General features: G+C 39.8%; 1 protein-coding gene across 2 annotated transcripts; it reads right to left on the reverse strand.

The window, feature by feature from the left end:
- Positions 1-5,228: 5,228 nt before the first annotated feature.
- On the reverse strand, positions 5,229-17,753 carry LOC120463194 (GTPase IMAP family member 9). 2 transcript variants are annotated; one of them, XM_089129197.1, is made up of 3 exons: positions 17,658-17,753; positions 16,045-16,080; positions 5,229-7,064 (listed from the first exon to the last, which is right to left on the reverse strand). In XM_089129197.1, exon 3 carries the CDS (start codon positions 6,994-6,996, stop codon positions 5,974-5,976), a length of 1,023 nt encoding a protein of 340 aa, XP_088985323.1. In that variant the 5' UTR covers positions 6,997-7,064; positions 16,045-16,080; positions 17,658-17,753; the 3' UTR covers positions 5,229-5,973. The 2 variants fall into 2 exon arrangements, with proteins under 2 accessions (XP_088985323.1, XP_088985324.1); XM_089129198.1 differs by lacking the exon at positions 17,658-17,753 and adding an exon at positions 17,224-17,478.
- Between the last annotated feature and the right edge of the window lie 7,343 nt (positions 17,754-25,096).

Below are 25,096 nucleotides of genomic sequence, written 5' to 3' on the forward strand. Positions count from 1 at the left end.
GATCACAAAAACAACAGTATGAGGCATAATCTAGCACCATTCATTGAGAATGCAAAAATATATTAGCTGAAAATCACGCACCTGTGATCGTGGGTCACCACTAATACGTAGCCTAACGTTATAGCTGTTACAAATCAAATCATTGCAGGCCAACACAGCACAACTATATCTTATTTTCCAGGGTAACGTTAGACACTGCAATTGTGTAACGTTAACCACGTATGCCTGTAATGCATTGATGCATCAATTTCACGGTAAAACACTCATTTTCAGAAACACGGTGAATGGAAAGACGGTTAGCTAATGTTAACTCGTTTACATCGACAAAAACCCCACGCAAATAGCCATTTCAAAATTTGAAACAAGTAAACAAACGTTCAACAGCAAGTTTGTCATAGTCGTTGACGTTAGTAAACAGTATTGTAGTATTTATTCTTACTAATAGGCTGCTGCCACCACCTTTAGTTATTTAAGCCAGTATGGTCTGGCAAGAAAAAGACAACTCACCACCAACTTCAATCAAAACTAGCAGTTTTATTAACAGAGGGGACCAGAAGGACAAGCTCAACTCAACCTAAAAAAACCGTAGAACTACACAGGGTACTACGTGCATTTACTCACTTCATTGCATGGTGACAACACCCAAAATTACAGTGACACTTCATTCTTTTAAAACCTCAACTTCATGCATGTGCAACAAAAATGGGTACTCAGGGTTGTTCCCTAAACCTTCTCAGTTTCAGTCCAACTCACACTTACTACCCCCCTCTGTCACTATAAAGCACAACTTTATTCCATACATCAGTTTAATAAATATAGCAGATTTAAAAAAAAGCATCCAAACAACACATCACTTAACTCGCCCACAGCGACGTCCTGTCCCTCCCATTCGGGGGAGGGGGGGTGTTTGAGGAAGTCACGCACCGTCCTGTTTAGGGAAATACGAGCAATCGCCGCGGTGTGGCGTCACCTTAACACTCACGTTGACCTCGGGGAGTCGTTCATGAACAGGGAAATCCCACAGTAGTCCCTTCCAAACGGGCGAAGCCCAGTCGGCTCTGTTGATTCAATGGTATCAGCATTCAGAATACGAACAGTAACAACGACGGCACTCCTAACCTCCCATCTATATAATCTTTCCCCACACCCACTCTCTGTCTATCTTCATCGCCGGCGGCCCTAACCGACCGCGAACGACACCCCCCTCCCAAACAAAAGGTGAGTACCGCCGTCCTGTTCTCCACACTGTGTCTGGGCTCCCTTTCAATGTCTTTTTGGTTCCATATATCCCTTCTTCCACTCCCCGTCTCTCAATCCACAGCTCCCGCCCCGGTGTTCCTCATTTCTCAATCAGTCTCATTAATTAGTTACCAAGACACTATCCCCAAAACGCAAAACACATTACAGTATAACTAGCCTACTGTATAACGTAACAGCAACGCGATGACCAAACGTGTTTGTCAGAAAATATAGAACATTTTTAAATAGTTTTATATACTCTTTTACCTACCTCACGACGAGGCACATAAGTCCATTATTCCTTTATCCAGCGGCAGGGTCGTGTCGTGGCATTTCTCAAAAATTCTCCAGGTGTAGTGTTAAACCAAAACACACTCCTGAACACCAATGAATGAACTCCAAAATACAACACAGCCGGGGAGTATCCAATAACACAAAGTGTAGTCAGAGTTAAAAAAAAATAACTCAAAAATAACTCTTTTTTGCCTAACTCATGACTTTTCAACTCCTGAAATTTGCTGTGTAGGCATCTAAAGGACTGTGTTCGCCATGGCGTTGTTCAAGTTCAACTGTCTGTAGCCACAACTCGCGAGATGTCCCAACAGTCTCTCTCGCTCTCGCTTTTTTTTTTTTTTAAATCAATTTGATAAAGATAATTAAGTAGTGTTTCATTTTTTATTGTTGCTGTTTGAATTCAAAATTGTTTTAAAATATTATTTGTCACTTAATATTAAAGATTTTTAATAGTGTATGTTTGTTCCCACCAATCGCTGCACAAGTTAAGGATACGTATGATGATGTAAGCACGTTAGTGCGAGCCCTCCCGGAACCGTTGCAGTGCCTGCAGTTCGAAAAAAACATCTTTGAATGTAAGTCTATGCCGGGAACACTCTGGGCGATTTTCAGCCAGAGTGAAATCGCCCAAAAAGAGGCGGTACTCCACAGAACGTGACATGACGCTGATTGGACTATATAGTGATGGCTAGCGTAACTCTCTAGTTGAATGAGATTGCGAATGTGATTCACACTTTGGTGGTGCGTCGCCCAATCGCCCCAATGAAGAAACCGCCCCTGCCCCTAACCCCGCCCCTACATCTACCCATCACTGGGGTTAAGACCAATCAGGGACGATGGGCTACTCCTAACCCCGCCCCTAAGCCTACCCGTCACTGGGGTTAAGACCAATCAGGCATGACTATAGTTCCTAAATGGTATATGGTGGGGTCTGGATAACAGGAAAGTACCGAAATAACATTGGTAACGGGCTGAAGAAATTCAAGATATGCTTATTATGGAATTTAGTGTATAATTAAGTGTTGATCCAAGAAAAATGTAAAAAAAAAAATATCCAAGAAAAGGGGGATGTTTTGTATCAGGATTAATAGGGTTGTTTCGAACATCAGTCACTAGATGGCGCTGTTGCCCGTGGGGAAATCTTCAGGAAGTGAGACTTCACAGAGTTGAAAGCTACTAGGAAATGATGATGGTTATTTTTTTCAATATACTAGTGGAAATGTAATTCCTGTTAAAATAGAGTCATTGTTACTAGTGGACATTCCCTTCATTTTAACCAGTGAAAATTAAATTGTTCATATTAAAAAAAATCATATAGCTGTGAATGTGTAAAAGTCAAAACAGCTTGCAGAAAAAAATATATAAATAATGCAATGTATACACTATGATATTTCAGGTATGATTGCACCTTTTAACCTGTTTTTGAGAAAGAGACAGTGAGGGTTGCTTGCACTCAACCTTTTTTCTGCATTTTGTAAATTCACTGTAGTTTAATCTTAATGTAGTGTAATCCATAAACGCTCCAGTTTCACAATATAAATATAATAATAAAAGATGAATTCACAAATAAAGAACCAGTGCAAATGAACCGTCCCTCTTCAAGCAATCTCACATCGCTGTGTGTCAGAGCGGTGTTTCGTCTTTAACACAGCCTGTGCTGTTCGTCAACGTTTAACTACTTCCCATGATGCTTTGCGTGATTTATGAGAGCAAATGATCAGTGAAAGGTTCTCTCATGAACACAATGTATTTACAGAAAGAAGGTACAAGATTACATAAAAAATACTGAGTAATTTTTTGTACAATTAGGATTTGTAAATTGTTTTATTTTATTTTGAATTATACTCAAGACTTAATGTAATTTTTACATGTATGATGTAATAGTTTATGTCAAGGTGTCATAACAAAGACATCTCAAACAATGTCATATTTGCATTAAAAATGTCATAACTGAGCGAATGACACTTAATGACAGTTGTCTTAAACATGATGTCATGATTATGAAGTTGTGATGTCAGTCTTATGCACACCCTTCAAGTACACTGTAATATTGGCCATGATTTGGCCGTCTGACACAAATTTAGCAAATCTCAAAAGATTCCTCTGATCCTGGGCTAAAATCTGTAATCTAATGAATGTTTTACTTAAAAAGATGATAATGATAAATAAATAACTTACATCTGGTTTAGTTTGATCTGCATGCGTCTGCTTTCTTCTCTTATCTTCAGCGTATCGAAGGTCTACTGGAATAGAAATACACTCATTTTAGAAATAATTCAGCAGGATTTACTGAAGCACATGAGAAGCAGTATGCATTCTTTTTATGCTTTAATAATGCAAATGCATAGAAATTTAATCATAAAATGAGCTCATTATAAACAGTAAGAGGAGCAAACGACACCAGAGTTAAATAACACAAGTAGAGAAGTCTTCTGGTAAAGGTTTGCTGGATTAGTTCACTTCAGAATTATAATTTCCTTGTAATTTACTCTCCCACATCATCCAAGATGTTCATGTCTATCTTTTGATCTTTTTTTCAGTGGAAAAGAAATTAAGGTTTTTGAGGAAAACACTGCAGAGTTTTTCTCAGGATTTTCTCCATATAGTGACAAAACCAGCGGACATTTATAACAAAAGAAACATTTATATACTTTAACCACAAACGCTGGTCTTGCACGAGCTGTGATGCGACACACACTACGTACTCAGGTTGATATGCGGAAGAACCGACCTAGGGTTACAAAGTAACGTGCAAACACTAAGTCAAACGCCATTTATAAATAAATAAAGATAAAACAAAGATGTCCGAAGATTTTGAAGTTGGAGGAGGAAAATAAGAAGCAGTTTTGCCTTAACAATAGCAATATCAAGTGAGAGCTCACCTCAACAACATCATCACCTTCTCCTCACCATCATCATCCTCATCTCATGCAACTGAAACGCAGTGTTTAGATGAGCAGAAGTGTTGAATAACACTGTGCAACAAATGCAACACATGTAAAAATCTTAATTAATCAGTTTAATATAAACAATCTACATTTCTGTACCTGTCTGTGCCGTATCTCAGCTGCAGATGTTCATGTCCAGATGTTCTGCTGTATTGGTGTTTTATCTTGAGTTCTTGAGTCCTCCGGCTGGAGAACAGCAGTGATGAGCTGATATCAGCCGTTTCATTAAACACTTCTCTCACTGATCTGTCCTTCATTCTCTGACTCCTCTCTTTTGCTCATTACGCTTTATATTCTTCTCTCCTGTGTGCGTTCTCACTCTCACTGGTCTCAGTTTAGTCCTCTTGTTGTTTTCTGTCTGATCAGCTCCACTAACAGATGAACGATGCAGAACTGCTAGTTTTCTCTTCTGTCTCACTTCACGATGAGAAGAGCATGACCAGTGAAAATATCATTAACTCATCAGGTTTCCATGAAGTGTCAAAGAATCCTGAAGTATCAACTACAGACACAGCTGTCTTTTGGTTTCTCCTCTCTTTGTTTTCTCTCCTCTTCCGCTCTCTTCATCCTCTCTTCTCTCCATGTCTGTCTCTCTTCCTCTCTCTCTATTATTCTCAGGTTATATAAAGTAAGTCAAGTCTGGCCTAAATTATAATGATTTTTTAAAATCACTTATAATTTGGTTCGAAGACTTCTCTGTGGTATGTTTTTTATTAAAACACCATAAATCAAACTCTCAGTAGGCGATTTTTGAAGATCAATAAAATTTATTTTAATAATAAACAAAAATGTAAAGGCAAATAAAACATCATTGAAGTATAAAATACAATAATCACGTTTTGAATCAAAGGTGTATAGTCAGCTCTGGGCTTCTGCACATAAATGTTTACAATTACTGTACATCTATACCAATACAGCATTGTGTATACATCGTGCACAAAGCATTATATTCAGTACATTAGCAAAATATGTGTAAAAAAAGGATCTACCATTAAAAAGAAGGCAGGTAATTGCATTTTCTTGAAATTTTACAATAATGGCCAAAGCAATCTGATCAAATTTACTTTGGCTTTTCTTTGCCATAACAAATGTGTCTTAAAACCACTGTTACAGCAGCCAGAGATAAACAAATGATCTGAAGTCAAGTGTCAAGAGCCCAACTAAAGCAAACACTGACCAACATAATGGTGATGCCAAATTAAACAATACATCAACAACTAAACCTCTGTTAATTCTCAATAATAACTTCTGTAGACGTCTGACAGAAATGAAGTCAGTCTGGTTAGTAATAAGTGAAGGTTGAGTGGTAGCAGAATTGATAGTTTGCCCATTGATATCATTAGAAGTGAACAACATTTCTAATTTATCATCTTCATTTTTTAAATGATACATGAATATATGATTGATTAAATTGAATAATTAAATGATTATATGAATGATTATAAATGATAGTTGAAATTAGATGAAAATTCTTATTTCTCCAGTTGTTCTGTTACTTTTTTTCCCTCAGAAATTCAGCAACAGCTCCAACAACAGCACCAACACCAGCACCAACACCAGCACCAACACCAGCACCAGCAGCAGCACCAACAGCAATAGCAGGTAAAATAAGCCCTCCAGTTCCAACTACAGCAACAGCTCCAACTACAGCTCCAACTCCAACTCCAACTCCAGTTCCAACTAAACTTCCAGCAGCAGCTCCAAATAGAGTAGTAGCAGCAGTAAAAAAATGATTTCTATACTTGCTAAAAAAACGTTGAAATCCATTTTCCATCTCTGCTCTGACTCTCTCCTCTGTCTCCTTTCTCACTCTCTCAATCTCCTCTAGGTTTTGGTGATCTCTTCTCTGCTCTTCTTCATCTCTCTGTCTCCTCTCCTCTTCCTCTCGTCTGAATCTCTCAGCATCTTCATACATCTGATTACTGTAGTGTCCTCCTCCATTCTGCTCTATCATTGTGTCAATCTTCTTCAGTAGATCATTCACCTGATCTCTGTTATTCAGATCTTTATTGTTGAAGATGTGATATCTGCCTCCACACTGACCAACTAGATCTCTTAATCTACTGTTCTCCTGAATGAGTTCCTCTACAGACTCTCCTTCTAGCAGATCTCCACGAGTAAAGAGAATGATGGAGTATTTTAACACTCCATCGCCAAACATCATCTCAATCATCTGAGGAATCTGCTGTTCCTGTTCAGTGAATCTGTCATCTACTCTGAACACGATGAGGAAAGCGTGCGGTCCAGGACTGGATAGATAAACACTTGTCGCTATCTCTATCATTAACTCTTGAGTTTTCATCTTTGTGTCAAAGAATCCAGGAGTATCAACTACAGACACAGATCTGCCTGAAACAGTGGCGTGAGCATCTGAACATTTACGGGTAACTGAATTCATTTTCCTCTGAGATATAAACTCTTTCTGTCCCAGTATTGTGTTTCCAGCTGCACTTTTCCCAACTCCACTTTTACCCAGAAGAACAATCCGTCTGGATGAGGGACTGGAGGCAGCCATCTGAAGTTTATCAGGAGCACTGTTTCTGATGACAGGAATATGTTTGACTAGTCTCCCTCCTTTTGATGCTGTATTTAAGACAAAAAAAAATTCTGTGGTGACATATCTGCAAAATAATATAACATTTCTTCTTGCAAATTAACCAGGTGTACAGTCCAGTGGACAGAAAGTCCTGCCATTTGTTTATTCCACCCATTAGCTTATTCCCCAGATTATTTCACCAATTAGTTCTGTCTCCTGTCTGACTTAGCAAATCCAGGTGATTGGAACAAAATACTGAGGAGGACTTTTACTTTCTGAACCTGGACTTTACTCCTCTGCAGGTCAGCCAAGAGCAAATCCATTAGTTCTTAACTCTCATTACATCTTTTGTCTTGTTTGGCTGCTGTGACAGTGTGTTTGTCAAACACATTTGCAGCAGCAAAGAAAGCTAAAGTGAAATGTGATCAGGTGATGATGGTTAGGCCATCCTTAAATATGTTCTTGTTTGCCATAACCAGGCCGACCCTGTCAATTTAGGACTGACCCAGATATATATATATTTTTTTTTCTTGTAGTCTGATCGACTTGCCGGTTGTAAACTTGCAGTAAGAGCGACGATTTTTTTTTACTCTTCAAACAACTAATACAAATGCAATAAAATAATATCAATTATATTTTGTTAAGTATTGTGAATATAAATTGCGTAGGCTACGTTCTTTCTTTTAAATAAAAACCCATGGCATCATCTATGATGTACGTTTATGTTTACACCATTGCTTTACGTATGTCACCATGGCCTGCGTTTGAAGCGTTTAATTCACTGTCAATTGTTTGCGCTTGGTGATGGCTGCGGTGTGATTGCTAGTGAAATACGTCTGTATGAGCCTACATTTAGGCGCTCAAGACTCATGGTCAAATAGGGAATAGGAAAATAGGGAATCGATGTTTGTTAACAGCCTTTTCTCAGAGCACATCCAGCTCGTCACGATATGCCCGCCGTGAAAGCGCATCACACAGCAACTGCAGGCTCTGACAAACAAACACACATAAGTATGGGAAGCCAAACACACCAAAAGTGGAACGAAACGGCACAGTGTTACAGAGTTTGCTCTGCGCTGACATGTTATCTGCGCGGCTCAATGGCCCAAGTCGCTGACCAATAAAACAGCACATCGCATACCGAAATTTACTAAATTGCACTAAAGAAAATCAACCATATGTCAGGATTACTTAATAGGCCTATAGTTTCTACAATGCGCCTGGCCATTTGACTTCCGTTAATAATAGTAGAGGTTTATGGATCAAATTTAAACAAATGGTGCCAAACGTGCTGTTTTATTGGTCGGCGCGGCGCTGGTGAGATGTCATTTTCATTTATTTGTTTCCCTCTGAAAATCCACTTTCATTGAAATCTAGTGGCTTCTTTTTTATTGATTCTGCTTATTATTATTATTATTATTATTATCATTATTATTAATATCAAATGAATGCAGCAGGAATTAATGCAATAAACATGTTTTTTGACAAAGATTTCAAATTATTTGTGGTCTATAACCTGTATCAGAATGAGGTTCGCAATGGTGCACCCGAAGCCATGGGTTAACGACCTAGTCAGTGACATCACGATATGCAAACTTGTTACAATTCATACCGACATAATCACCATGACCAAAATTATCCTTTTTTTTTACATTGAATCTTGAAAAAAAAATAGACCATCCGTAGCCTTACCTGTGTAACAGACTGATTTAGAGAGAAATGCACCTTTAAATAGGCCATATTTTGTTTCAGTTCTCGCACTTCAGTTCACTGAGATCATGAAACCGTGCCTGTGATTGTTTTATTTTATTTTATGTTATTTTACAAAAGCACAACGTTTTCTTGTTGTTGTGAGTTTGCACAAATCAATAAAAAAAAAACATTGCACACCTGCAGATGATAGGTGCGTAGGAAAAACAACCAAAAAAGATCGGTCGACAATCTGCAAACGAGACACTCCTGCACACTATCAGAACTTGCATTTAGAAATTCTTTATTAGCAATGTTTCGGTCTCACGACCTTCATCAGGCAAACACACATTTTCAAACTTATCCCATTTAAGACCAAGCAGATGACCACTAAACAAGGCTACAACTGTAACCACTTCATCTAATTTCCACATTATCAGCATCATTGTATATCACCACAACAACCATTGAAGGCAACAACAAAAGAAAAGAAAAAGAAAAACAGTTAAAGCAAACAGGAGCTATGTCTCGATCTTGCAATCGAACAAGAAGAAATGGATCGCCCTATTCTAACGGGCAAAGTGATTCTACTGAGAGTGAGTTTACTATAGACAGTGATTCGAGTTAGAGCCCGACCGATAAAGGATTTTGAAGGCCAATACCAATACAAATACAAAATACAAAATATTTTTTTCTTTTAAAATCTGATATTCCGATATATCGGCCGATATTTTTTTTTAAAACGCGCAACAAAACATTAACAGATTTCCCTAACATTAGTTATTTGTAGTTATTTATGAGTTTTGACTAAAATAATATGATAATGCATTTTAAAAGTAACTTGTTTCTTTTATTGTCACAACAGAACAGACTGATGATAGCGGCATTAGCTAGCTTTATGTTTAGCTAGTCTATGATGAGCCATAATTTAGCAATGGATAACGTCATACTGCAAATTGTAAAACATACATTTAACAGGCCAAGGAGAGATGATACGTCTCAGTGCTATAACTGTCATGTACTATTAAAGAAATACTTCAGTCACATTGTCAAAAGTTTAAAGGACAGTCTGTCAACTACACTGTAACAACGTAACGTAATTTACTAGCTTTAATTTACGGCTTATTTAACAGCAGCAAAACTGGACATGATAATCACAAATTTTGTCATGCTTATTTGAGTTAAGAGAACTGATGGGGATGATCTTTTAATTGTTATTCAAGCAATGTGTCTCGTGACCAACTCAACGAGTGTTGCCAACAGAGACGGTGTAGAGTGCCCTCTGGTGGACAAACTACTCATGACATGGTTCAAGCGTGTTTTGTCCGTTTTTATTTTATTTTTGAAATATTCATTTATCAGCCATTATAACTGCCGATACCGATAGTTTGGAAAATCCATAATATCGGCCGATAATATCGGCCTGCCGATATATCAGTCTGGCTCTAATTCGAGTGCACTTGTTTCTGCCTCTACTTCTTTTTTGGACTGACGAGCCCCTCCACGAAGAGTACGAGGAAGAAATATCAGTGTTGCAGTGAGATAATTAAGTGAACATGTAAGTGATTGTTGAGCATTAGTGATGAACACCTGCTGTTAACAAGCAGAATCGCGGAAGGAAAAGGGAACAATAACAACCGAAAATGTGCTGTTCAGACTATATGACTTGCTCTGGAGTCTTAAAGTCGCTGTGATGTTCACACACAGGGGGTGACACACTGCACGAGCTGACAACAACTGTCACCCAATGACTCTATTTGATCTGGAATGCGAAGTGACTCAAAATATGAGTTGTCTATTTGAAAATGGATGGCAAGACAAAATTAGAAAAGAATATGGGTGAAAGGATGGATAAGCTTGTCAGTGCTACAGAGAGAGTTGGAGGTGAGTAAAACCAAAGTCCTTTCAGGTAAGTCATGCCACTCGCCGCCATCTTGGCAACGCCTCCGGGCAGCTATTTTGGACTTAACAAGACCAGGCTCTATCTAAATGAATGGGCAGAGAGTCAGAACTGCACTTTCACTGGTCACCAGGAAATAAAAACTCCATGTATAGAAACAGCAGTAAAATAAGATAAAAATCGCTGAAAAAGTTTGATGACTTTGCCCCAAAATAAGGTTTAAAACGCTGTTTTCCCACAGGTTATACTTTTACTGCGCATGTGCAAGGGTTCTCTCGCTCTGTCGCGCACGCTGCACAGTTTGAATCACAGTATGTGTGCGCTCTTGCTCGCTCACTCTAGATTCCGGGAGATTTTAACTAATTTGCGGGCATCAACGAGCCTCTATCAATCTGCGGGAGACACCCGGAACTTCTGGGAGACTTGGGATGTCTGATATTTACACAACGCACACATACACTGCATATCTAATCTGCCGCCTTTTCAAACAGTAACATATTTAAATGTTTCCCTGCTTGACCGTTAAAAGCAGATGATTGGCAGTCCAGCGGGAGGGGCGGGGCATTTGCATACAACCGCCATCTTTGGTGTTACGGGTTTTCCCTATACATTTGTATTAAAGTCCCTGTAAAGTCAAAATTAAGTATGTGTTCTGAGTTTGTCACACCACAGAAAAATGTGTTATTAGCCATCCAGCCAAATTTGAATGATAAAAAAAGCCGGCAAGTACATAAAATAAGCTATCAAAATCTTGAAAAAATGAGCAGATTCTCTGCTCTCAAACGCTGGGGGCGTGTCCGCTGGCTGTGCTGAAACCACGCCCACTCACGGGAAAGCTGTCGACGGTGATATTAGCTGATTAGCTTTTGGAGACGGGAGGATGAACGCTGAGGCGGGAGATCGTCGTTTCGGCCCAGTGGTTCACCAGTAACAGCGGATTATCAGTGAATCCAAGTTGGCTCTGAGGAAAGTTTATAAAACGATCCAGTGTAAAACGATCACTACAGAGGCGGGTGTTGTTGATGTGATCGTTTTTAGGGGAATTTAAATGAAGATACCGATCTGTTTTGTACATGATCGCATCCAGGTAGTAGCCCATGCATGTCCGTGTCGAAGGCATAGCTATAGAAAACTGTAGGCTCAGCTGTAGTAACTAATAGTACTGACAGTCACTCGCGATCGAGCGGTGAATGCGAATGTGTTCGGGGAGTGTGTGTGGAGAGGGGGAGATCAGACTCTGTTCATCAAATAGGGGGGTGTCCATCAGCTCATGGGTTCCAGTGCGTCACGGAGCCCTGTTTTAGCCCCGCCCAATTAATCCGTAAAATTGCAATGGTGAAAAACTGTTTAACGGTCTAACTCCACATTTCAGTACTTCACAGTTCACTGTCTTTGTAATATGTTTTAGCAATACATATGTAACATTTATAATGTGTTTAGAACTTTTTTGTAGAATTGACTTTACAGGGACTTTAAGGATTGAGGAAGTGACATGTCTCTATATAAATAGTCTCTGGTATAAACATGTTTATAATGTAAAAGCAGCTCGTGTTGGTTTGGCAACGATGGTTACAAATACAAAAGGCTTTTGTTTGTGGCTGTTGCTCGATGCGACACGTGACATCTTGTGCCGAGTTCACACTACAGGATTTTAACCCCAATTTAAGCCCGATTTAGAATTTAATGAGCTCGCCGAAAGTTTGGGCTGTAATCGCGTGTAAATCTGCGGGTGATCTGCGCTTGCCAATCTTCATGAGTGAAATACTAAACGACTCATCAAAAACGCTCGCTGACACCTCGCCGATGTGTCGCAGATGCCAGACGGATATCTAGCATGCTATCTGGAGCTGTCCGCCGACTTGATTGCAGTCGGCCGACTTGGTTATAGGCATTGGACACAAGAAATGGAGCAGATTTTAAATGAACTGTGGTATGAGCATGAATGCAAGTATGTTTCCAACCAGATGTGGCCTGACACAACTGAGCTGGCAGCAGCTTTTTCATTTTAAACATGTTTTACTTTTTCTGTAGCACAGACATGGGCAGCACTATAGGAGGGGCTAGCAGTGCTTCAGCACCCCCAATAAAGACCAAAGCACCCTGATAGCACGCACCAGAAATAATAATTTCTGGAAGCATTTATATTCAGACTGTATTCTATGGAAGCCCTGAACCACATGGTAAAGAATAAAAAAAAAGAAAACTTGTTATTTCGAGATATTAAGTTGTTATTTCAACTTAATGCGAGAATCACAACATGCTTTTGGTCATCTTTTCTTCGCGGAAGCTTCACGTCTATTTCAAGTGAGTGACATAAAATGTTTCAAGTTCACCTCAAAACAACATTTCATGCCCAATTGTTTCCCAGACGTAGTTTTGGTTTTGAGGTCAAAGTTAACTTGATGATGACCACACAAGACGACTCTGCAGATTTGAAGTGTTTCTATTGCAGTGAATTTTTGTTCGGCAGACAGGGTGACCATCCTCGATCAAGTTTCCCTCAGGACTTTTGTAAAAGCCAAAATATGACCACCTCAGATTTGGTCCTCTTAAAAGGCTGAAAAATCTCCTGAGCACAGTCACTGCCTTCCGCCATTCCTTGGACCATATTTGCTCCAAGCAGTGTTGATTTAACACTGGGGATTTTGCTTTGTAAGATAGGAGGCGCAATATCGATCAGACATGATTTTGACCACTTCATTAAGTTTTGTTTAGTAGAAGGCCTTTTTTTTAAATTTCGTTTTATATAAATTGTATCTTAATTGTAATAAATTTTTCGTCAACCAATCGCCTGTATTTAATAAATAAGAAGCAAATATAGCAGACAATAATCATGACATGGAGGCCCATTTTCAAATAGACAACTCCTGTTTCGCATCATTTTCCATTTCACTTCTTGCATGTGATTTTGTTTGGGGACCGGATAGATTTGTTGGGTGACATAGTGGTTGTCAGCTTGTGTAGTATGTCACCCCCTGTTGCAGATCATGTTCGTATAGTGTCACGTAGTGTGAACACCACAACAACTTCAGGACACCAGAGCAAGTCATGTCATTTGTCTGGCGTCGGAGAATTGTCAGTGAGCGTTTTTGATGCGTCATATAGTATTTCACACATGAAGATTGCCGAGCGTGGACCACCCGCAGATTTGCATGCGATTACAGCCCGACCTGTCGGCGAGCTCATTAACTTGCACATCGGGCTTAAATCCTGTAGTGTGAACTTCACATAACGCTCTTGTAGTTTGAAGACTCGAGGTGAACTGCTGTGCATGCGCTGCAAAAGAAACTCAGCCTACCCATTCATCTCCGCCAAATGCTTCCACCCAAAACAAATTTGATATACTTTTTTTGTATTATTATTGTTAGTGGCAATAGTGTATTGTTATTTATTATAGTATTTATAATAATAATTATTATTATTATTATTATTTACAATTATCAAAGAGGGGCACAATACCTTCTGAAACAAAAGGGACAGGCGCTTGTTAAAAGTAACACTGATGCAGTGTTAAGGTGATCGCACACCGGACAAGAAGCGCAGCGCCACGCCACATCTAGGACAACTCCAGGTATCGCACACCTGACGCGCACATTCTAATTGCGTGAGCTCAATTTTGAATCAACTCCTGGTAGAAGAGCTGCACGATGTGTGGGTTTTAATTATTTATTTTTTAAATTAAATTATTTCAATTATTAATTGTTTTATTATTTTTTTATGTTGATTGAATAATAACTTATGTTTGAACGTTAATCGAGTAAAAATGTCTATCATGTTAAGTCTGTTATTTTGTTGTAACGTTATCCGTTGTCTAGGAAACTATGTCACAAAATACAATAATATTTATTTAGCTAGTGTTTCGCTAACCCGTGCTCAGGACCTTGTTCAAAACCCTGCCACGCAACAGTTTTGAACAAGGTCCTGAGATGTAGCTGGGCGCCACGGACAGACGCCGAATGCAGAATCACTGAATAAAAGAGAAATAAAAGAACTACAACTGATTTTCAGACACAGCTTTAGATGAAATCAACTGAAAAAAAACATGAAATCTCTCTTGTTACAAACCAGTTTGACCTTATTTCTGTCATTCATCAACAGAAGTTCTTTTTGAGAATTAACTGAGTTTAGATGTTGATGTTTTATTGAAAATGTTTTGTCACCTTTATAGTCATATAAATCAGTGTTTCCTTTAGTTTCACAGTTTGTGAAAACAAAACACCAAATTTGTTGAAAAAACAAACAAACAAACAAAACAAAGATGACCAGGTGACATTTCATCATCATAAACAAAAATGTTTGACTAAAGTCCTCACTGACCAAGAGAGGTTACTTTTAATAAAAACAGTTTTAACCATCAATACTTTTTGCCACAGATCAAACATTCTAATTTTAAATTTCTAAATACATATCGAGAAATAAACATAGAGACACACACAAATAACAAAAAAAATCAGCTTATGAATCTCAACAATGGTGACATGCTTCATGCTGCAATACATGCTGGGAGTCATTAGTTTTATTTTATGGTGGCTCCCAGCATGTAAAGTAAACAAAGTAAAGTTAAAACACAAAGTGAAGTTAAAAATAAAGTTAAAAATTCTGAATGTATGATCTGTGTCATGAAATTATTGTTTGTAAAAATACGCTATTAATAATAAATAGACATTTTTGGTCAGTGATGATATCAATGATTCATTCTACATCATGATGGCTATTCTATTCTATTCTATTTCACCTGACAATCTTTGTTTGGCTTTCTCTGCAATAAATTATGGATTTTGGTAATCACTGTTACAAACACTACACACTAGCATAAAGTAATCCAAGAGTCAAACTGCCCAATTAAAGGAAACATTGATTACCATAATGGTAACTTGACAAAACCTATTATTTCCAATAAAACATCAACATCTACACCTCTATTAATTCAAGTAGGCAATAAATTAAGCTGGTAATGCTGTTTGTGGAGTTGTTTAATCCTCCTCTGCTGAGATTTTCACAGATTTAATGTCTTCTCTTCTCTTCAGTGTATTTCATCTCCAGAAGTCAGTTGTAGTTCTCGTGCTTCTATTTTCATCAGAGATTCTGCTTGTTATCATCGCGTGTCTTCAAATTCATCTTCATCGATAAAAGTACTTGCTTGTTTTGGTTAGTGGGTGTGGCAAAAAAAAAAAACGAATTTATTTTCAATGAAAAGAAAAACACACATTTATTCAGACACATTATGACCAAAAAAAAAAGAAAGTCAAATATGAGTCTTAAGGAAAAGAACTGTGTCATACACTAACATATTAGCAAGATACAGATCATTGTCTTTAACAGCTTTCCTAACTGAAGAATACCAATCCAGACATTGCATTCATAAATTATAGTAACTGAACTTTCACCAGAACTGCAAAACTAATATCACACTTATTATATTCATATAATAAACTTACTGTTGGGGTGACCAAAATCTGTCCAACTTCTGCCTGCTGCAAAACACAACAAAAGTTGGGAGTGAATATAATGAACATTAGACATAGAAAACAAGTGTTGTTAGTTTTTTTTTTAATCTTTTACAGAATTTATGTTTTTGACATGAGGAGAAGAGCAACTTGAGTGACCGTATCACAATAAATATATTATTTGTTACTTTATCTTTCTTCTTTTTAAATAAAGTTCTGATATATTATTTGTTGATGATCATGGTTATATGAGTCACACAATTATTAATATTTGTTGCATTATTTCTGTAACTCTGACTACATGTGCTGAACAAATAACAATATTTCATAAAAACCTTTAATATTGCCGAAGTAAAGTAAATAGGCCAGTGAAGAAAATGGTACATGCTGTCTTTAAATAAATGCACAAACAAAATCATTAAGCTGTCATTTATGTGTATTCATAAAGTCAAAGGAAAATATAATAATGTGGTCTAAGTTTTAATGTTGAAAAATGTATACATTTTAAGACATCTTGCCAAACCAAAATTGGACGTTTCTGTATAATAACCCAATTTCAGATGGAAATTACATTTGCAATAAACACAAGTTTAAATGTAATGCATCCTGAGAGTGTTTATTTGGTAAAGAAAATGTAGGCTATAAATGGTCTAAATGAGACCATAAATGACATTGAAAATATGTACACAAAGACCACATTTTAACTAGATTTTAAATTTGAACAAGAGGGTCTATGGATGTCTATATCAGACGTGCAAAACACGTAAAAAATACGTCTTAAAAACTTTCATTCTGGCTCCTCAGTGGACGTCTTTTCAACTTCCGACTTTTGTGACAAAGACGTTGAAAAGACGTCTGTGAACATAATTTTGTTTAGTGGGATAGCCTACATGAAGTGGTGGATCTTAACTTAAAAATAAGATTCGCAGAACAAAAGACTACATGTGTCATGATTTTTTACAAAAATATAGCTGTTTAAAAGCTATTAAAAATAGGCCTATAGCCTACGACGTACCCTATTGCTTATCGATATAGGCCTGAGACAACAAACACAAATTGGTTTAAGCGCTACAATGGCTGGTATGATTGTATTTGATTCCGATATTGCATTTAAGAAATAGCATATAGCATGCTAATAATATACACACATTGTTATTAATAAAATCTTACCTGCACTGTGCGCCACGTTATGCTCAATAACTTTCAAATCAAAACCGAAAATAAAAGCTTGACGTCACGTGATGATGAAACTCATTTGCGCCCTCATATGGAGGCTTTTGAACACAGACAGACTCTCAAGAGATACTGACACGATAGATATTACGGGGTGGTTTCCCGGCCGGACAGAGTTTAAATTAAGCCTGGAGTAGGCCTTAATCTAGAATAGTTAATCGTGTATTAAAAAAAGATTAGATTACACCTGGACTATGGAGTCCACAACTAAAATAAATAAGATTAAATTAAAACCAACTGTGCTAGTCTGAATTAGCATGCCAGATGTTGCCTATAAAACATGGAATGAACCAGGGAACGCTAACCCTAACTCTATTAATCAATAAATCATAAGCATTAGTTAATTAAAACTAAAATGACCAACTGGTTACCAACACACTGTTGATCCACGACGACGACGAGATCCGAAACGAATCCAGGAATTTCACTTTTCCGGTTGCTTGCTACGAAAGTTTGGTCACCAGGGGTCTTCTTCTTCTTTTAAAGTTTAGCTGGCGGATGGCAAACCAACTTAAGGTGCATTTACCGCCACCTACCGAACTGGAGTGTGATCATCGAGAATAGTCAGAGGGATGTACATTTATACCTATAGTATAAACATTCCAATATTAAATACGGTGAAACAACCCTGTGTTTTTCAGAAACTTTATCACTTGGTTTTTAATATTTTTGGATATATCTCCTAATATATTAACTAAAGTGAGTGTTTTCCCTTCTTTATGGAGGATTGATGTTAAACAATTACGCTCTTCCTTGTATTTACTGCACTCTATCAGGACATGTTTAGCTGTTTCTGGCTGACCGCAAAATTCACAGGCTCCTGTATGATGTTTCCCTATAATGAACAACGATTTATTGAGACCTGAATGGCCAATTCTTAAACGTGTCAGCACTGCCTTTTCTCTCCGGCTTCCATCCCTAGACCTCCTCCCTCCCACATTTCTTTGCACATAATAAAGATGTCTGCCAGTGTCGTTATTATCCCCACTGCTCTTGCCACATATCATTCACTTTACTCTGAATAATAGCTTTCCCCTCAGCTTTGCTCAGCGGAACATTGATGTCAATCACCTCTAACTTCAGGGCCTGTTTAGCTAGAGTATCCGCCTCTTCATTTCCCTCAACACCTACATGGGCTGGAACCCATACAAACTGAACACAGACATTTTTACTATGTATGTGATGTAATTTATGATAAATTTTGTATAGTATATCTAGTCTGCATGACTTTCCTGTTTTAATGCTCAATAATGCAGCTTGACTGTCAGAGGCAATTACAACTCTGTTTATGCCTTCAATGTAATTCATATGCAACCATTTAAGAGCTAACTCAATGGCAGTTAATTCAACAGTATATACAGCAAGATAATCAGAAGTTCTCCTTTTCATTTTGATATTATATTGTGGTATATTCACTGCCGCTCCTGTTCTGCCATTACTGGGGTCTTTAGTGGTCACCAGGGGTGTATTCCAGAAATCAATTTACCGTCAGATGAACCTTGAACTCTTGGGGGCGGTTTCCCGGACAGAGATTAAGCCTAGTCCTAGAATAAAATGGCCCTTTAAACCTGATTAACAGAAATCTGCTTTCTATGTCATGGCTTTAAATAGTCCTAGATTTGGTTTAGTCCAGAGTTTAATAAGCCGATTTCCTGGAGGAAGACTACAGTTACTCCAGGACTAAATTGAGACTTAAATTAAACCTACCAGGAGGCAGGTTTAACTTCAGATTAATTTTGTGTTTCAAAGAAGACACCTGCATTACTTGGATACACACATACAGTACATATATTAATATATCATTTAAACATTTAATTATGTTTTAACACCATTGAATCGGGTTTCTTGTTAAAATGTGATTAGTTAATGTTAAACTACACTTTTAGAAGAAAAGAAAGGTTCTATCTACTTATTTGGAACTCCTAAAAGGTTCTATACACTCTTAAAAAAGGGTTCCTCTGGGTTCTATATTGAACCCTGGGGTTCCATACTTGGCCAATAGAACCTTTTACCAAAAAAATGGTTCTATATAGAACCATTTTGGAGTTCCATATATGAAGCGGGGGATGGAAATAGAACCATTTCTTCTAAGAGTGTAACTTGAAATGCTTAATCTGTGTTACTATATAAAAAGCCATTTTTTAAGACATGATTAACTATTCTAGATTAAGGCCTACTCCAGGCTTAATTTAAACCCTGTCCGGGAAACCACTGCTTACTCTGGGTATGTTGGTTCCAAAACACCTGTGAAGAGTTAGTTTAATCAACCTCCTATTGGTAGGGTCCTTCCCAGTTACACGGCGCACACGGCGAGTACATTTGAATGGATCGCAGATTTCAGGAGTCACCATGGAAACCAAGGGACAAAAAAAGCGAGCTACATCCTTCGGTGAAACTGAGTTGGAGGTTTTAAAGCTGGCTTATGAAGACTACAAGCCCGTTTTTTTTTTTTTTTTTCCAGAAGACCAGAAAAAATAGTAATGTTTCCAAACTTTTGACTGGTACTAGATTTTATACAAAATAAATAGTAGTTAATATTGACACTATATTATATCTAGTATTATTGAAGCAAAACAGAGTCGCTATAACAGTGCAAATTGTAGATTTTTAGTCTTCAAGAAAATGTTTTGTGAGTTGTGAAAGAGAACAAAGTTTGAAACTTCTAAAAAAAAAAACTTCCTCTCTGTGATTTTCAATGTACTGATGTCTGACTACTTTACACTTACAGATTCCACTGTCACACGTGCTCAGTTTTGCTATAATAAAACTTATACAGAACATGATTGTAATCAGCCATCTATGCAAAAGCAAGTAAAAGGTTAAATGCTCAATATTAGGGATGCACAATATTGAAAACCGTAAAATATTTTGTTTTTCTGCTATATTATTATATTCTAATTTTATAACAGTTATTATATATATATATATATCTGCAGGGAGAAAGGCTGGCAGGCTTGGCTGTTCCCGGTCGAGGTCGGCTGTAGAGGATTCCCTGCCCAGTCAGTGTGGAGAATGCTCACAGCCCTTGGAATGACAGGGAAAGAGAGGAAGGCAGCAGCTCGTAGGATGGGGGAGGCAGCGGAAAGAGCCTCTTGCTGGTTATGGAGCAGGAGGGAGGAGTTGAGCTGGAAGCCTGGAGGGGAAGATGGGCAGTGATCTGGCCACCACTGCCGACCCACAATCTGGAGGGTGTTGCGGATAAGGGTCGAAACACCCAATGAAGGTTTGGTACCGCCTGATGACATCAACCCCTCCAGGCCAAGGCTACATTCACTTAAGGTGGATGAAGGTGAGAAGCATTTCCGGATGTATTTGTAATTTAGAAACTCTGGGCAACCAGTGACTTCCAGGAAAGTCTGGGTGGCAACCGAGGAAGTTCGGTGATGCTGGAAAGACAGCTGACCTCCAGGAAAGACTGGCGTGGGTGTATGAGGTTAGCAACCTCATCCACAGCACTCGCAAGAGGGCACCAACTCAAGCTACAGAAAGCAATACAGAGCAATACCCCCAGAGTCTCCCGAGAGGGGGGGAGGATGAGAGACTCGATAGGACAGACACAACGGTAACGACCAGGAACGAAATATGGACCCAGAGACGGCTCACCCAAACAACATTAACTGGGGGGGCATTAGAAGTAAAGTGTCATTGCGGAAAGATCTGCAGGAACAAAAGAGGGCTTAAGATACACCAAAGCCGAACCAACTGCGGAAAAGAGGGGTCACAGGAGCAGCGCACAGCGGTAGCACCTGGTGAGACGCAGGAGAGCTCCGGGCAGGAAGCACCCCACAGTACTGGAGATCTCTCAGCACCTGTGTCACCTCAAGACTGCAGGATGGACTCACCTGATGCCATCCCAGGGAGCCAACCCCACCCTGCGAGGGAACGAATCAAATGGCCTAAGATGAGCGATAACAAAGAGTGGTACCAACTAGACCAAGATCTCGACAAAGTGCTAGAAGCCACACTAGCAGGGACGGCTGAGCAGAAAGTCAATACTCTCACAACAATAACTTATAATCTGGCAAAGGAGCGTTTTGGAATTAAGGAGAAGGAAATCATCATCAAGGCGGCATACCAGCCAAGTAGAAGAGAGAGGGAAATTCATCGTCTGAGGGGAGAAATAAAGTCTCTAACCAAGCAGTTCAAACAAGCTCTTGCTGATGAAAGGGTAGGCATCAAGGTTCTGACGAGTCAACTCCGGGAGCGCCTCTGCAGACTTCGAAAAGCTGAAAGTACTCGGAAGAAGAGGAAGGATAGGGAGAATAAAAGATCCCAGTTCACCAAAGATCCCTTCCGATTCACCAGGACCCTGCTAGGAGAAGCTAAATCTGGAAGGCTGACTAGCCCCAGAGAAGATGTGGAGGAGTTTTTGAGGGAGACCCACAATGATATCTTGAGAAACCAGGCCTTGAATGCCAACTCAAGTATCAACAGTATGAAGACCCCAGAAAAAGAGCTCAATATCAGCGAACCATCCTGGAAGGAAGTCCAAGAGGTGGTGAAGAAGGCCAGAACAGGATCTGCCCCTGGCCCAAGCGGTATACCCTACAAGGTATACAAGAAATGCCCAAAGCTCCTCCGGAGGCTGTGGAAGCTGTTCCGGAGGATCTGGAGTAAGGGTACCATTCCATCAGGCTGGAAGAAGGCAGAGGGATGTTTTGTGCCGAAGGAAGAGAATTCCTCAACCATTGACCAATTCAGAACAATCTCACTGTTAAGTGTAGAATGCAAGATCTTCTTTTCAGTACTGGCCAAGAGGATGACCTCTTACATGACAGAGAATGGATACATCAATACTGCTATCCAGAAAGGTGGAATCCCAGGCTTCTCTGGATGCCTGGAACACACCGGAGTTCTCAGTCAGATGATCCGTGAGGCCAAAGCCAGCAAGGGCAACCTGACTGTTGTCTGGCTGGACTTGGCCAATGCTTATGGATCAATCCCTCATGCCCTCATTCATGCAGCATTAGACCACTACCACATCCCGCAGCACATCAAGAGAATAATCACCAGTTACTTTTCCGGAATCCAGCTACGATTCAATGCAGCCCATTTTACAACTCAGTGGCAAAGCCTAGAAAAGGGTATCGTAACTGGCTGTACAATCTCCCCCATCCTCTTCGTCATGGGAATGAACCTCTTAATATCAGCTGCAGAGAAGGAAGCCCGGGGTCCAAAAATGGAAGCAGGCATCCGACAACCCCCAATAAGAGGTTACATGGATGACCTTACCGTGACGACCACAACCCATGTGGAGGCAAGGTGGGTGCTAAATGTTCTGGACCACATGGCAACATGGGCCAGAATGAAGTTTAAGCCAAAGAAATCTAGGAGTTTGGTGATCAGGAACGGGAAGTTGACCAACAGGTTCAAGCTGCATGTGCAAGGGGAAGTAATTCCATCTATAGAGGAGAACCCAATTAAGTGCCTCGGAAAGTGGTTTGATGACTCACTTACTGATAGGAACAACAAAGCCAGTACGGAAAAGCAGATGGAGGAGTGGCTGAGCAGGATTGAAAAATCAGGACTCCCTGGGAAGTTTAAAGCTTGGCTCTATCAGCACGGACTGTTGCCAAGACTCATGTGGTTGTTGACTGTGTACGAGGTCCCGATGACATGCGTCGAAGGTATGGAGAGGAAGATCAATAAACACCTCCGAAAATGGTTGGGAATCCCTCCAAGCTTCACTGCAGTAGGCCTCTATATAAGATCAGGGCAGCTCCAACTTCCTCTCTCATCTGTGGTTGAGGAATTCAAAGTTTCAAAGTGCAGAATTGTAATGACATACAGAGACTCACAAGATGAACAAGTCAGACATGCAGGCGTCATTACAAGATCAGGTCGCAAGTGGGCAGCTGATTCATCTGTTGCACAAGCTGAATGTATATTGAAGCTACGGGATATAATTGGAGCACCATGCACAGGAAGGCAGGGTCTTGGAACCTCCCATTTCCAACTGTGGAGGAAGGCAGGAACTAGTGAAAGAAGAGCCATGATTCAAGAGGAGGTACGGAACCTGGAAGAGGAGGGACGAAGGGCAAGGGCAGTGGACCTAGCTTCCCAAGGAGCCTGGACCAAATGGGAGCTTCCCAAGAGGAAGATTACCTGGGCGGACCTATGGAGACTGGAGCCGTTCCGCATCTCTTTTCTGCTGAGATCAGTGTATGACACACTGCCAACCCCAACAAACTTGCACAAGTGGGGTATGAGAGAGGACCCATTGTGCAAGCTTTGTGGGGAGAGAGGCACAATGGCACACATCCTGTCCGGGTGTAAAAAAGCACTCACCCAGGGAAGGTACAGGTGGCGCCATGACAGAGTGCTCATGACACTCGCCAACACCTTAGAGCAAGAGAGGAAAAAGAAACGGCTACCACTTCGGAAGACAACATCAATCCAGTTTGTAAGGGAGGGGGAAAAGCCACCAACCACAGTAACAACAAGAACCAATCTGCTACAAAAGGCTCAATCATGGGAAATGAAGGTTGACCTGGGAGGAAGGCTGCAGTTCCCCCAGTTTGTCCAGACAACCCTGAGGCTGGATGTGATACTGTGGTCTGATGAGGGAAAGAAGATCATCCTCATAGAACTTACAGTCCCATGGGAAGAGGGGTGTGAACAGGCCTTTGAAAGGAAGAGTGCCAAATACCAAAACATTCTGCACGACTGCAGGGAGAAAGGCTGGCAGGCTTGGCTGTTCCCGGTCAAGGTCGGCTGTAGAGGATTCCCTGCCCAGTCAGTGTGGAGAATGCTCACAGCCCTTGGAATGACAGGGAAAGAGAGGAAGGCAGCAGCTCGTAGGATGGGGGAGGCAGCGGAAAGAGCCTCTTGCTGGTTATGGAGCAGGAGGGAGGAGTTGAGCTGGAAGCCTGGAGGGGAAGATGGGCAGTGATCTGGCCACCACTGCCGACCCACAATCTGGAGGGTGTTGCGGATAAGGGTCGAAACACCCAATGAAGGTTTGGTACCGCCTGATGACATCAACCCCTCCAGGCCAAGGCTACATTCACTTAAGGTGGATGAAGGTGAGAAGCATTTCCGGATGTATTTGTAATTTATATATATGAGTCTGTGTGTAATGAATGAATATAATATTCAAGTTTCACTTTTTTTGATGATATTCTAATTATATGACCAGCACCTTTATACTGTTGTGTTGTGTGGGGGCCACTCCTTAGTGCTGTGACCGGGGCCCCTGCAGAGCTGTGTTGCCGCCAGCCAATCAATGCATTACTCATCATGGTTTCACGTATCAATCTGCCCTCTTTAAGGAACATGAGAATATGCTGAAAACTTAATCCAGATATTTTAATCAAATCCATAAAGTTTGAAGAACCAAACTAGCCAGAGATCAGTTATCACGATTAGAAGATCTGGCATCTGTCTTCATCTCAGATGTATTAAGCAAGGTACAAAAACTAGACCCTAAGGCTTCACCATTTCACCAACTCAAAATACAATAGGCTACTACAACTGCCTTTTAGTTTAAATATACTTGGCTGTAATTTGCAATTGTAATGATGTCATAAGTTGTAATATGTTTTGTTTTGTACAGTTTTCAGTGTTCATAGAACTCAAGTGAATGGGAAGCCATGTGGTGCCATGTGGGTTTGACCTGGGTGAACACTGCTCATTTTATCTGGGCAAACCCATGTGCGTCCTACATGGAAACTGTGGACAAAACTGGCTGGGTCCCAGTTAGACAGCCCAGGTCAAAAAAAAAAAAAAAAAAACATGTGGGCCCCTCATGACTGTGCTGTGCTGGCTGGGATGTGGCTAGTTTTCAAATTTTTGCTGTGAAAATATTCTT

This window comes from Pimephales promelas, chromosome 3 (assembly GCF_988280905.1).
Source record: "Pimephales promelas chromosome 3, fPimPro1.hap1.1, whole genome shotgun sequence".
Lineage (NCBI taxonomy): Eukaryota > Metazoa > Chordata > Actinopteri > Cypriniformes > Leuciscidae > Pimephales > Pimephales promelas.

What these genes read in the sequence shown, in the direction of transcription:
- LOC120463194 (XM_089129197.1), bottom strand. Translation starts at nt 6,996, where the DNA reads ATGGCTGCCTCCAGTCCCTCATCCAGACGGATTGTTCTTCTGGGTAAA.